Raw genomic sequence first — 14526 nt, 5'->3', positions numbered from 1 at the left:
TATAGTTAATGCTATAGTATCCCTTGAAGATGCTGGTAGGATTTCCCCTTCCTCTACTGTTTTCTCTTTGCTTTACACTATACAAAGTCTAATCTGGGACAGAAAAGATCCATTCTTTATAGGACATATCAGGGCACATACAGGATTACCTGGAGCCCTTAGTTTGGGCAATGATTTAGCAGATAAAACTACACATGACATACATATTTTCTCTACACTAGAAGAAGCTACAAATTTTCATAAAAAGTTCCATGTCAATGCTAATACTTTACAAAAGCATTTTAAAATAACTAAGGAACAAGCTAGACAAATAATAAAACAATGTCAAAATTGTGTGACCTTTTTACCACAAGTTAATCTTGAAGTCAATCCTAGAGGACTGATACCTAACTATATTTGGCAGATGGATGTCACACACTTGCCAGAATTTGGAAAATTAAAATATTTGCATGTTACAGTTGATACTTCTTCCAGATTTTTGATGGGCTCCCTTCATGTCAGAGAAAAAACTAAAGATATTATAGCTCATTGCTTACAAAATTTTGCCACTGTGTTTTAAACAGTTAAAAATAGATAATGCCCCTGGTTATACTTCTACCTCTTTTAAACAATTTTGCTCATCATTTGGCATTACTTATATAACAGGAATCCCATACAATCCACAGGGACAAGGCATAGTTGAAAGAGCTCATCAAACTATTAAAATGTACTTATTAAAGCAAAAAGAGGGAATTGGGAAGGGGTATATATTCCCCAAAGATAAACTTAAAATAACCTTTTTTACTCTAAACTTTTTAAATTGGGATTCATCAGGACTTAGTGCTGCGGAAAGGCATATGTGTCCAAAAAATGTACATAAACCCAAGGTACTTTGGAAGGATATTCTAACAGGACAATGGAAAGGTCCTGACCCAGTAATTGTCTGGAGTCGGGGGTCTGTTTGTGTGTTTCCACAGGGAGAACAGCAGCTGATTTGGATTCCAGAGATTAACTAAGGTCCTGACTCAGTGATTGTCTGGAGTCGGAGGTCTGTTTGTGTGTTTCTACAGGGAAAACAACAGCCGATTTGGATTCCAAAGAGATTAACTAAATCGATTTCTACAGACCAAAAAGAAGATGATTTGGCTCAAATCCATAACAGCTGATATCCAGAACTCCAGTTTGGCTACCCTTACATCTGCGACAGAACCAGGATGCTTTTTTCAATATCTATTTTATTATTGCCCTTTCCCACATCATGAAGTTCTATTTTGTTTTTTGAGCTCATACAGACCTAGGTTAATGTTTTGCTGATCAGATCTATTTTTGACTATAGAGTTTTTAAACATTGCAATGGAAATTTCACTTGTAAAAAGTTATAAGGCCTTTACTATTATGTTATGTTTTGTATGTATTATGTGTGCACACTTGTGTTTTATGTTATATGTTTGTATGTACGTATGTCCATATATCATATATGATGAGCGCTCATGAAAAAAATGGATCCAAATATTTTTTTTATTCACGTGATTTAAATGGTTTAATTTAAATTGGGTAAACAGCTGTTGAGGATTGTTTTAATATGTGAACAAAAAAGGAGGTTAACAGATCTGTTTGTTTACTTTCACCTTTCCTTTTCATTATATTTAATAATTCTGTTCAAGATAATGTAAATTGTTCAGAAAATTGTTTTCTTTTAGTGCCTTCTGGAATGTTACATAATTTTTTCTTTAGCCATTATTGCCAGAATTCCTATCTTCATCCCAGTGCCGGTGAAGACAAAGATAAAAACCAATCTACAGCTTCTGCAATAGCTATCACTGAACTGCTTGCAGAACTTGCCTGGACTATGTACCACTTGTATGCATTGTGAACTCACTTGTATGCATTGTGAACTATCTGTTGGTGCAGCAACTGTGGTAGTGTTGGGGTATTTTTGCTGATGGTGTCATCAGTGGTACAATTTTTCCAAAAGGAGCCATCACTGAACTGCTTGCAGAACTTGCCTGGACTATGTATCACTTGTATGCATTGTGAACTCACTTGTATGCACTGTGAACTATCTGTTGATGCAGCGACTTGTGGTAGTGTTGGGGTATTTTTGCTGATGGTGTCATTGGTGGTATAATTTCTCCAAAAGGAACCATCAATTGGCTTGGTGTATCCTCCTCTCTTTTGCTTGTGATGGTCGTTCAGCTAAAATTTGGGGGCCGACAGAGGTGAGGCAAAGAACCTCACCCCCCACCCTCCGCTGGTACAAAGACCTATCCACAGGTGTGGCTGTATGCTGGACCAGTAGTCAATGACGGGTAAGATCCAATTGCAATAGTACCAACCTAAGACAGGAGGCTGACGCCTTAAGGTCAGCTCATCCGATGACGGGTAAGGACCATATGTAGTATTGGACAACCTAAGGCAGGCATGGTCCCTAAGCCACATGCCTGTTGTTTAAACAGAGAGGGGGAGATGTTGAGAGCCACAGCCAAAGGGGCCCCAGCAAACTTCCAGGGGGCCCCAGCAAACTTCCAGCTGCCAGCTGATGATTGGCTCACAGTGGCCTCAGCAAACTTCTAGCTGCCAACTGATTGGCTCCTCTGCGGTGATGCTCATTGGGCTGTTTCCCGGCCCTTTCAGACCACGGAGCTGTTCATTGGGGGACTTTTTTTGGCTCCGCCCACGCGACCCAGCCAATTGGCCTCAAGAGCAGGAGGGGGGGGGGCGCGTTGAGAGGCTGTGGGAAGCCGGTGGTGGCAGTTGGGCTCTGAGGGAATTCCTGAAGAGCTGTGTGGTAAGGTGTGTGTGTTCTAAAAATAAAGTTCATTTCTTTTGACAAGTGGCTCCTGAATTGTGCCCAGCCAGACTGTGGCAACCTTGTATCACTCTAATACCAAAATCAGATGGACACATCAAAGAAAACTTCAGACCAATAATTTTGAAGAACACATATGCAAAAATTCTTAAAAATATTGACAAACCACATACAAAAACACATAAAAAGATAATGCACTGTGATCAAATGGGCTTCATTCCAGGGAAGCAGACTTAGTTCATCATATAAAAATCAATAAATGTAATTCACCACGCAAACAGTTAAGGACATGAACCACTTGATTATTTCAATAGATGCAGAAAAAAGCATTTGACTCATATTTTAAAAAATAGAGAAACTAGCAACAGAAGTAACTTAACTCAACATTGTAAAAACTACAAACCCAAGGTCAACATTATACTGAACATAGAAAAAGTGAAAGCATTTCCTATAAAAGCAGAAACAAGACAAATTTGCCTACTCTCATCACTCCTGTTCAACATAGTCCTTGAAACTCTACCCAGAGCAAACAGGCAAGAGAGAGAAATTAAAGAAATACAAATAAGTAAAGAAGAGTTCAAATTATCTCTATTTGCTAACAACATGATTCTATACTTAGAAGACCCAAAAAACTCCAACAGACAACTTTTAGACCTGATAAACAAATTTAGTAAAATAGCAATATACAAGATCAAAACTCATAAATCAATTGCTTTCTTATACTCCAAAAATAAATTTGCTAAAAAAAAATTAGGAACACTGTTCTATTCACAATAACATCAAAACAAACACACAGCAACAACAACACCCTTGGGAATCTAACCAAGGAGGTGGAAGACATCTACAATGAAAATTACAGAACATTGAAAAAATAACATGAAGAAGACCCTAGAAGAAGAAAGACCTCCCAGGTTCTTGGATAGGCAGAATTAATATCATCAAGATGGTCATATTACCAAAAGCATTTCATACAGATTCAATGCAATCTCCATCAAAATAACAATGACATTCTCCACAAAATTAGAAAAAGCAGTTCTAAAATTCATTTGGAAAAATAAGAGATCCAGAATAGCCAAAGCAATCTTAAAGCAAAAAGAGCAATGCTGAAGGCATCACAATAATGGACCTCAGGTTGTACTACAGAGCTATAGTAACACAAACAGCATGGTATTGGCTCCAAAACAAACATGAAGACCAGTGGAACAGAATAGAAGACAGAGAGACAAACCCACATAAATACAGTCATCTGACATTAGATAAAGGTGTGCCAAAAACATACACAGGAGAAAAGATAACCTGAAGAATTGTAAAGTACAGGAAGGCAGGTGGAAGGGAAAAGGGGAGAAAAAATAGAAGTACTGGGGATTCTAATGAAGCAAAACATATTCCATAAATATATGAACATGTCAAAATGAACTCCATAATCATAAAAAGAACTGCATCAGAAAAGATGCACACAAAACTAGTACACTGCATGACTGCTTCTGGGCAGAGGAACCTATTTGCTAAGAACTATCTCCCTAGAATGAATTCCCAGGATAAGTCTGCAGGAAAGGTAATCAGAGCCAGGAATGGTAGCTCGCACCTGAAGTCCCAGCAGCTTGGGAGGTTTAGGCAGGAGGATTGTGAGTTCAAAGCCAGTCTCGGCAACTTACTGAGGCCCTAAACAAAGTGAGACCCTGTCTCTAAATAAAATATAAAAAGGGCTGGGGTTATGGCTTAGTGTTTAAGTACTCCTGGATTCAATCCCCGGTACCAAAAAAAAACAAACAACAACAACAACAAAAACACTGAAAGGCAATCAGAGAAAGGAGAGAAAAGTATTTAATTATGTAAGATATAATCCATATCCTTTAAAAATGATTATTAGCTAGCTTTATCAGGGTGCCAAACTGAAAAACAGAAAATAAAGAAGCTAGAGCTGCCACAACAAAAATCTGCACTAATGCACAAGGGGACAGGAGAGGGATAGCAACCCTGTTCACTTCCATTTCCAAAGCTACTGTAACCACAATGAAATTTAACTTCCAAAATCTTTATTCAAGATAAACTTTTAGAAGCCCCAAAACTCCATTTAAAAGAAATGGCAAATATTTTAACAAGGCATGTTTTTCCTTTATTTGCAGAGTCCCTGGTAGTAGCAGGAACTCTGCAAATAAAAGTAGTCAGCACAGAAGTAATTTTTTCTAAACTCTAGATAGGTTTTTAGATCTCCAAATTTTTCTTGTTGAATTGGTTCTGATAGATTCATCTACTTTGCAGCCTAAAGAAATACCATAAATGTAATGTTTTCATTGTTAAAGAATTCAGTTATTAAAAAGTGTCTATTCATCATTTATCTTCTAAAATATAAGCCAGCCACATAATTTAAGGCTGAAGATTCAGTTCATATCTCAAACAGAGGCCCTATTCTTGGGTCTTACTCTTAAAACAAAGCAAAATCTCTATAGACATTTAGCTTGCTTTTTTTCTGAAACAGAACACAGGCACTCTTCATTTTTTCGAGTTGCTCTGCATTACAAATAGATTATTACAGACTCATGTTTCTTGAGAGACACTGCTAGTGGGTCTCTTGTTGTTCCTACACACATCTACTGAGTATGCTAAGAATGCAAAGCCCTGATCACTATTTCCCAGGCCATTTTCCAGAGTTTCCAGCATCTTCAAACAATAAGGTAAAGCCTGCATTTAGACAATGAAGAAGCTTGCTTTCTGTTTGCGGTAAAAATGGTAGATTCCTCAAGTTCACATTCTTCCCCTGAAAAAAAAGGAATGCTATATACAGAGCATCCACCTGGGCCCACATCACATTACTCCCATGCTAACAATACTAACATCTGAAATCTCAAACTTAACTCTTTAACGCCCTTTCTAGAGAAAAGAAATACAAAGATCCAATTTGGCATGTCTGGAGAATGGTCCTTCACACCATTTCTAAACCTAAAGGCCAATGGAAAGGGATTTCCCAACCACCACCTCTCTTTTCATCATGGTTGTGGGACCCCAGGCAGAAACTTCCAAAGGATAGTCTTTTGGCAACAAAGGGGAATCAAAGTCTTTAACCAAAGGTTTAGAAAAGAGGATGTAAAGTGATATAGGGTTTGGAAGATGTTCAGAAGGAATACCTAGGACCTCCTGGCAGTATAGTCTGTACTTTTTGTTTTTGGTGGGGAAGGGTGGGGGGGGGGGTTGTACTAGAGGTTGAACCCAGAGGCACTCTACAACTCAGCTACACTCTCCACCCTTTTAATTTTAATTTTTTATGTTGAGGCAGCATCTCACCAATTTTCTGAGGCTAGCCTCAAATTTGTGAACCCCCTGCCTCAGCCTTCCAAGTCACTGGGATTATAGGCGGGTGCCACTGCACCCTTTTAGTCTGTACCTCTTAATCGTCTTCCCATGTAAGGTTATTTCTAATTCTTGATAATTTTCTTTCCATTGTTCAAACCTGATTTCCACTAGGAGTCTTTGTTCCACCTTAGCCCACTGTGAAATACGTATAATTTAACCAATGTTTTCTTGGTCTTTTGTCCCAACAATCCTAATAATGTAATTCAATAATCTTCAAACCAAGGCAGTAACATTTCATAAACTTTTGGGATTATGGTGGGTAGGAGGAACTAGTAAATGCAGTGCAGATTGAAACACAAACACAGTGCTTGTTTTCAAGCCTTTGGTTCAGCATCTGGCAACATTCAATTGCCCTTTAGAGAAAGATAAGCATGCACTCCTATGAAGTCAACTTTGTAGTTCTGAGATTACCATTTATTAACAAACTGCATAGAGAATTTCTAAATTGAAATGAGAGATCACGTTCATTTTTTCCATCAGGATCAGAGCCAAAAACAAACCATATTTTTTGAAAACTTAGGTGAGGTTTTGTTAAACAAAACAGATTTACCAGTAAAAGGCAGGAAGAGTGAAATTATAATTTGAACCAGGCAAACTGTTTCATAACAGAAAATGTGGCACTTAATGCAGTTTGCAGAATATGGTATGCTAAAAACGCTACTTATGGCAGTAGGAGGCCTCTAGAGAGTAAAACCAGCCAAACAAAAGAACTTAAAAAGGTAGGAAAAAAGTATCCATGTCACCATCACAAAACCACAAGGTTGATAATTTTTTTTTTCTGAATTAAAACTTTTTCTCCACACTTTTGGTTTAAAAATACAAAAAAAAAATATGATAAAAAATTTTCTTTGTGAATTAGAAATTTATACTAATTCAAATTTATCCTAATTTAATGTGACTTGAGTCCAACAAGCACATATACTGTTAAGGTCAACTAACTTACAGAAGACTATATAAGCATATCAAAGTTCTCTTCTGCAGCTCCTTCTGGAAGAGATTTACTTTGAGTTCCTGAATGTGTTGGCCAGCTGATAGGACAGACTGGTGCTTCTTTAGTTGAAATAAATAGTCAAAACTCTACTAAAAAACTTTTGCTGAAAAGTCTTGGCTCACTTCCTGATGTACTAGCCAAGTGAAAATAAGCACAAAAACTTCAATGTAAGTTGACTAGAAAATTATTCTGATAGTCTTTAGGTCTCTAGCACTAAACACAGAGTACCTGAGTTAGTCTTTTATAATAATGTCAATTCTAATTTTTGGAAAGTAATTAGAAAGCTAGTCAATAAATATTGCTAAAAACAAGCTAATACTAATTAGTGTGACACTTTCTCATCTCACACATCCCCTAGTTCCTCAGTGTCAATGCAACTTTGACAGCAAATTACTCAATAAATTTTCAGAGCCTTCTTAAGAGTACAAAAGCAGAAGAGACATGATCTTTCACATCAAAGAACTAATAAAATATGCCTGGCTAATATACCAACATATAATTAACTGAAATATGTTTCCAGATTATAAATGGGTCAGCATCATACAATGATGATTGCCAATATTCAGATGCTCATTATTTAGATACTGAATCTAAAAGAAGAAAAAAAGATCTCCTCTGGTTTCCAACTCCAGATAACTTATCTGCACTTGTTCTAGATAAGTCCTCTAGAAAAATGCTCTTATTTTCCACATGACAACCTTCACTTCTTGGAAGATTTCTCCCAAGTTACATTACTGAATTATTCCAATCCTTAAACCACTCCTCTTCCTATAACACAGTTTCTAGACACCCTCCCCTCCTAGCTATGTTCCTCTTGATTGTCCAAGATTGGGATGTCATAAATGCATGAATACAGTCTTTAACAACTATATCATACTGTTGACCTATATATTTTAAAAGTTCTGATTAGTCTTTATCTTTTTTTTTCCTTTTCTTTTTTTTGCAGTGCTGAGAATTGAACCCAGGGCTTCTTCACACATGCTATTTTTTATTTTATGTGCAAATTATTTTTAAAAAATATTTTAAATGTCCTAACATATTACATAAATTAACTTCAAATATTTTCTATTGTTAAGTTTCATTTGGGTATATTATATAAGAAACATTCAAGTTCATAATTTAAAGAGTATTAAAAGGAAATATAAAGGGATCCTTTTAATTTTCTTATATCCTTTTTCCTCATTCTTAACTCTAGTCTTCTCTGAAAAGCATACTCTTTTTTTATTGGTTGTACAACTTTTTGATAGTAAATACCATGGAATATTTTAGGATTTTTCTTATCACTGTTCTTTTACAATATTTTATAAATTTTCCCATACACCAAAAGAAAAGAAATATAAAACAACCAGCTTCTATCATATTTTTCCAATCTTGCTTTCTTTATCCTATGCTTACCACATACCTACAAAATATTTTAAAATAAAATCTTGCTTTGTACTGTTCCACCTTCAACTGAAACACATCCTATACATTAGTATCTATTAAGCTGTAAGCATTGTGCTTACCTTTTCTAGTCCTCAAAATAAACTAATAGTCAACTCTAATTCCATATTGTTCATATTCTCTATTCTGTTATGACAGTAATTTGCCTATACCATGTCTTGGCATGCACTATCTTTAGTGTTTACACAAACTATAGGACCCTTTTCTAGAACTTGGGTGTTCTACTCTCACTAGACAGTATTTCTTTGTTATGAGTTTTTACAATATTGTTACTTGAGATTACGTGGTTGTGTTTATGCGATAGTAGAGCAAATTCACAACTAAATGGGTAACTGACACCATGATTAATGAATTCTGATAGGCAGATCAGAGAGCGGTCTGATAAAAAAAAAAAAACAGCATATTCACTGGACTCATAAAATATTTTGTAAAAGTCCTTTAGAAGAAAGGATGAAATAGCAATATTAACAACTAGTGATATCCATTTTTATTTTAAAGAAAATATATAGGCTTTGCTTGTCAAAATTTGAGAGAATCTACTGTTAGATTATGAAACTTTGATTATATTTTAGGACCTGGATATTTTGTTATATATTCACTCACTGTGGAATATATAACAAAATATTTCTAGTCACTTTCAAAGAAAGCAAGTTAGCTGGCAAGTGATGTAACTGGCTTTAGAGAATAACAGATCTTAGGAAACTCTGTGAAGTATAAGTTACAACAAATCCCTACAACATGCTAGAAAATTTGAAGGTTTGCAAAGATAGGAAAGTTCCAAATAATTATCAAGAGACAGAATTCCTAAGCGTGGGAATATCATTATGCAGTGCTGAAAACCCTTCACGAAGTCTAGAGAAGCTAAATATAAAACCTGCCTTAAAAAGTTGTCCACAGACTCTTATCTGGGAAGTTGCTAAAAATATTTCAGTCAGGAAACATGAAAGAATCTGTAAAATATTAATAGATGATTAGGTGGAGGAGGTTTGAGGAATGTGATGAGAGGGTTCTAAAGTAGTAGTAAAGAAGAGGGAGATATGCATACTTCATTTTTCATCAAATCACCTCAGTCTTTAACATTTGCCTTCATGGAAAAAAAAATTTTAAGAAAAAAAAATTTTTTTCATTTAGATTCAAACATAATAAGCCTTACCCTCATTTTCTACCTAACACTAGATGTGCAATTTTTTTATTTCACACAATATAACAAGCTTTTAAAAACAGAAAAACAAGACAACAAAAGCAGAAGGTATTTTTGGACTTTAGAAATCAGGCATTAAAAAAGGGTGAAGTTTTAAACTTACATCTGAAACCACATTTTTCACGGGACTTTGTAGGACAGTTTTAGTCACAGAAAGTTTTCCATTCACTGGGCTGTTCACCACAGGGGCGGGAACTACATTCACCACCTGGTTAGGTAGCTGTGTGGCTCCCCCACCCACAGCAAGGACAGGCTGAGCAGAGGGCAGAACTCCAGGTGTCTGAAGTTGTACCACAGTAGGCTGAGAGAGCAAAAGAGTCTGACCTGTGTTAGAAAAAAGAAATCAGAGAGTGCATAACTATGGTGGCTGGGAAAACAGTTTAAAATCTAGGTCTTTTCTGCAGACATAATAGCTAAGATCAACACTGAGGAATTTCACACCAGCAAGTAAAACATAACCAATAGCACCATACATTCTGCTATTGTGTTTTTAATGAAACCATCCTCTTTGAGTTATCACTAACAATATACTTCCAAAACAGGTATGATGATACACGTCTGTAGTCCCAGTACTTGAAAAGCTAAGGCAGGAGGATTCCTTGAGCCAAGGAGTTGGAGCCCAGTTTGGACAACACAGGGAGACCTCATCACAAAAAAATAAATATAAAAAGCAGTATTTTTCATATTTACCTTTTCAACTACATACACATCAAATTTGCTACTATTTATATAGAGAAAGATTCTCTAAGTATTAACCTCTAAAGTGTACTAGTGCTATAAGGATTTTTCATATTATAAATAACAAATATTTTATATTGAATACAAAGAACCATATATTTTAAATTATATGATTATAAACATATACAATACTGAAAAGCTACTGAAAAAATGGAATAATAAGGATTACAAATACCAAAAAAGTTAAAACCATTTTAGATGAATTCTTAGCTAATAAACACAGTAAACACAAATCTGTAATTTAAAAGCCTGTAGATAATACCAACTCTTTCAACCCCTGCCCAAAAAAAAAAAAGGCCTTCAAATCTTTTCTTAGCCTTCACATTTATCAGTATTTTAAACTTGTGCTTACCTGAGAACTAGTATTATTACCCTAAAGAAAATTTATATAACTCATAACACTGATCTATTAAAAGTTTTACTTGCCTGCTAAGTGTTTACTTTCAGATCTGACCAATTTTATAAGATGCTGAAAGCCTGGCCTAATATCCACAGCTGCTTGGGCCTAGCTAGCAAACTAAAGGTACTATAGCAACCAGCAACTAAATTTCCATATAAATTTATAATTCTTCTTTAAGGAAAAAAAAGTATTATTCTTTCAGACAGTTTAACATGGCTCATAAAATTCAGCTTGGTATTTCAAAGGATTAGGAAAAACTAAAAATCAAAATAATGTTTTAGAACACCTGTTTTTTTAGAACATCTTTCTTGGTTAAAAAAGATCACTGTTATAAAATTAATGTCTTTGTTTCAGATGACCTAGAAAACACACAAAAAATAGAATTTAACTAACAGCATTTTATCCTAGATAAATTAGTAAATTAGCAAGAAGAAAGATCTAAAAATAATTTTATAGATTTATAATATATACAGTTTATTTAAATAATTGCTAAACATTTTTATCTTCTCATTTTCTCTTGTACTCATTTCTATTATGACATAAAAACAAACTGGGGAAATGGCCCCTAAGCAGATATAAATTTAAACATAAGACCAAGGATTAGGTTTTTAGTAATACTTAGTAAGAAATTACAATTAAAATCTACAGAAAAGGGCTGGGGATGTGGCTCAAGCGGTAGCGCGCTCGTCTGGCATGCGTGCGGCCCGGGTTTGATCCTCAGCACCACATACAAACACGATGTTGTGTCCGCCAATAACTAAAAAATAAATATTAAAAAATTCTCTCTCTCTCTCTCTCTCTCTCTCTCTCTCTTTCTATCACCCTCTCTTTAAAAAAAAATCTACAGAAAATTCTTGCTACAAATATGGATTAGAGGATGCCTTGCAAAATGTCACAAGGCTACCAACCCTCTGTCTGACCCATACTCCAGGATCTATAGTTCGCAGATTGAAAACCACTGACTTAAACCAATATTTTGAGAAGTGATGTAATGTTCCATATCCTCTTAGTTTAAAAATTATGATTAAAAAAAAATGCCTGCCCAAAACTTTGGGACTACTCCCAAGAATAGAGGACAAGGGAAACAGATTTAAATTTCTTCAAAGAAATCATCAGACTTCTAACTTCAGTTTTAGATTTAAAGGATTGGCAGATAATGCATGCAGGCAGCTGTAATATTGCTTAAAATTAATTAAGAGGGCTGGGGTTGTGGCTCAAGCAGTAGCTCGCTCGCCTGGCATGTGTGCGGTGCTGGGTTCGATCCTCAGCACCACATACAAATAAAGATGTTGTGTCCGCTGAAAACTAAAAAAAATAAATATTAAATTCTCTCTCTCTCTCTCAAAAAAAATTAATTAAGAAAAATAATCCAAGTTTATCCTGTCTTCTGTCTAGTTATCACCATCTCCTTATTGAAAGAACTGCAACTTGGAGAGAAAGAGGGAGGATTCTCAAGGCAACGTCTGTGCAACAAATGTGGCTCAAGTTCTACCAGGGCTCCTTTTTTTCCCATGTGGTACATCAAGTCCTTTAGTCATAGAAGTTTCAACTATTCTCAAGTTATCCAGCAACTAGGACAAGGATCCCCTATATATTCCAGGCATGTTCCCATTCAGGAAGGAATGAAAGGAAATAAATTTCTACTAAAATGTGTTCAAGAACAAAAAATCCTCATGGTGACTTGCTAAATGCTGACCAGACCACAAACTACAATGCAAAGGACTGGGGCTTTTAATAGCAGCGGAACATAATTACTACTGTTCCTGGTGTGGAAACAGATAAAAAGGACATACCAAAAACCTGTTTATTCATTTTAGCATGCTCAAAATCCTCCTTGGCATTACATGCAAATCCTCTTAATGAAAGGCAGCTGGATTTGATGCTGGAGAATTCTGACAATGTATGACTCACTGATTTTGATAGTCACTTCTTCCTTTTCAACTTTCTTCACAGATTGCAAACCATGTATCAAACATTTATCAAATACCTATTCTACCTAAAATAGAATACCTGTTTGACTTTGGATAAACAATTTATGCCAGTTATCTCACCTATAAAATGGAAATACATCTATCCTCAACTATCCTTATAGAGATATAAGGATTACATAAGATAATGTACTTAAGCACTTAGAAGAGTGTCTGGCACATTGTAAGAGCTTAAAATATTATGTATACTAACACCTTTTTTGAATAACAGATTCTCTAAGGACACTGCATGTATTATTAATTCACTAGTTTTCAGAGTAACTGTTACTTGTTTATGTAAATTTAACTACTCAAGGGTAGGGAATTCTTGAGAACAAGAACATATCTCATTCTTTTAGCAGCAATATAAAGTAATGTGACTTCCATCCTGTTTAATGATTTGCACTATCACCTACCCAAAAAGCCCAAGGCAGAAATACAGAAGACATTGTAGATCTTCCTCTCTATCCTTCATCCACCCTCCACACCATCCAGTTACCAAGGCCTACAATTCTACATTTTTTTTTAAGAGAGAGAGAGAGAGAGAGGAGGGAGGGAGGGAGGGAGAGAGAGAGAGAGAGAGAGAGAGAGAGAGAGAGAGAGAGAGAGAGAATTTTTAATATTTATTTTTTAGTTCTCGGCAGACACAACATCTTTGTTGGTATGTGGTGCTGAGGATCCAACCCGGGCCACACGCATGCCAGGCGAGCGCGCTACCGCTTGAGCCACATCCCCAGCCCCAATTCTACATTTTTAACATATCTATTCTCCATCCTGGTTGTCATCCCTGCCCCACTTCAGTTCTAGGGATTGAACCTAGGGCCACATGAATGCTAGGGAAATGCTCTTTCACTGAGCAACATCCCAGCCCTAGCTGTCCATTTTCATTACATTCCAGACTTTCATATTTTTGCCCACACTACTCAAATTAGTCTTAAAGGACATGTGCAGAACTTAGAAGCAAAAAAATATACCAGGTTGATAGAATATAGAATAGTGTGAGCAAAAAAAAAAAAAAAAAAAACTACTAGGAAAACCAAGAGAATTCAAGGGACAATGACCGATTATAAGAGTTACAAGAAGGGGCTTTTAGAAAAAAGTAATATTATAATGTAAAGTTACAGCGGCTGGGTTGTGGCTCAGCGGTAGAGTGCTCGCCTAGCACATGCAAGGCCCTGGGTTCGATCCTCAGCACCACATGAAAATAAATAAATAAATAAAGGTATTATGTCCATCTACAACTAATAAATAAATTAAAAATAATATTAATAATGTAAAGTTAGAAAACTAAACAGAAGAGAAACTGTGAAAGGTTTTACGTTCCACACTAGAGAATTAGGATTTAACCATATGGGAATTATGTCTTGTTTTTCAATGGTAAAATTCTATTAATGCAGAAACCAATTAACTATAAAATTCCTTACCTATATTTCTTCTTCCTCCCTTCCCATTCTCAAATAAATGAAAGATATATATTTAATCTGTAAAATAATAATATCACCTCTCTATACTGTATTACAAAAACAAACAAGGTTCAGTGCCTCGTATTAACACATGGTTACAAAAAATAATCTTCAGATCATGGGAAACCATTGAAATTCTAAATAATGTGTGATTCCAGTTTCTAGAACTAAGAAACTGTTCAGA

The 14526-nt window shown here is 35.6% G+C and overlaps 1 protein-coding gene across 1 annotated transcript in view; it reads right to left on the bottom strand.

Moving 5' to 3' along the window:
• The window catches only part of ATF6 (activating transcription factor 6), a 217558-nt gene that overhangs the window by 173706 nt on the left and 29326 nt on the right, over window positions 1–14526 (bottom strand). The window contains exon 7 of the mRNA XM_081306544.1: window positions 9878–10098. Within this exon, the coding sequence (XP_081162670.1) occupies window positions 9878–10098 (221 nt within the window). The remainder of the gene's footprint in view (window positions 1–9877; window positions 10099–14526) is intronic.

Source organism: Spermophilus citellus, assembly GCF_964194105.1.
Source record: "Spermophilus citellus genome assembly, chromosome: 9".
In the NCBI taxonomy this organism is placed as follows: Eukaryota; Metazoa; Chordata; class Mammalia; order Rodentia; family Sciuridae; genus Spermophilus; species Spermophilus citellus.
The sequence above is the reverse complement of the archived record's forward strand: the minus strand, read 5'-3'. Positions and strand labels throughout refer to the sequence as shown.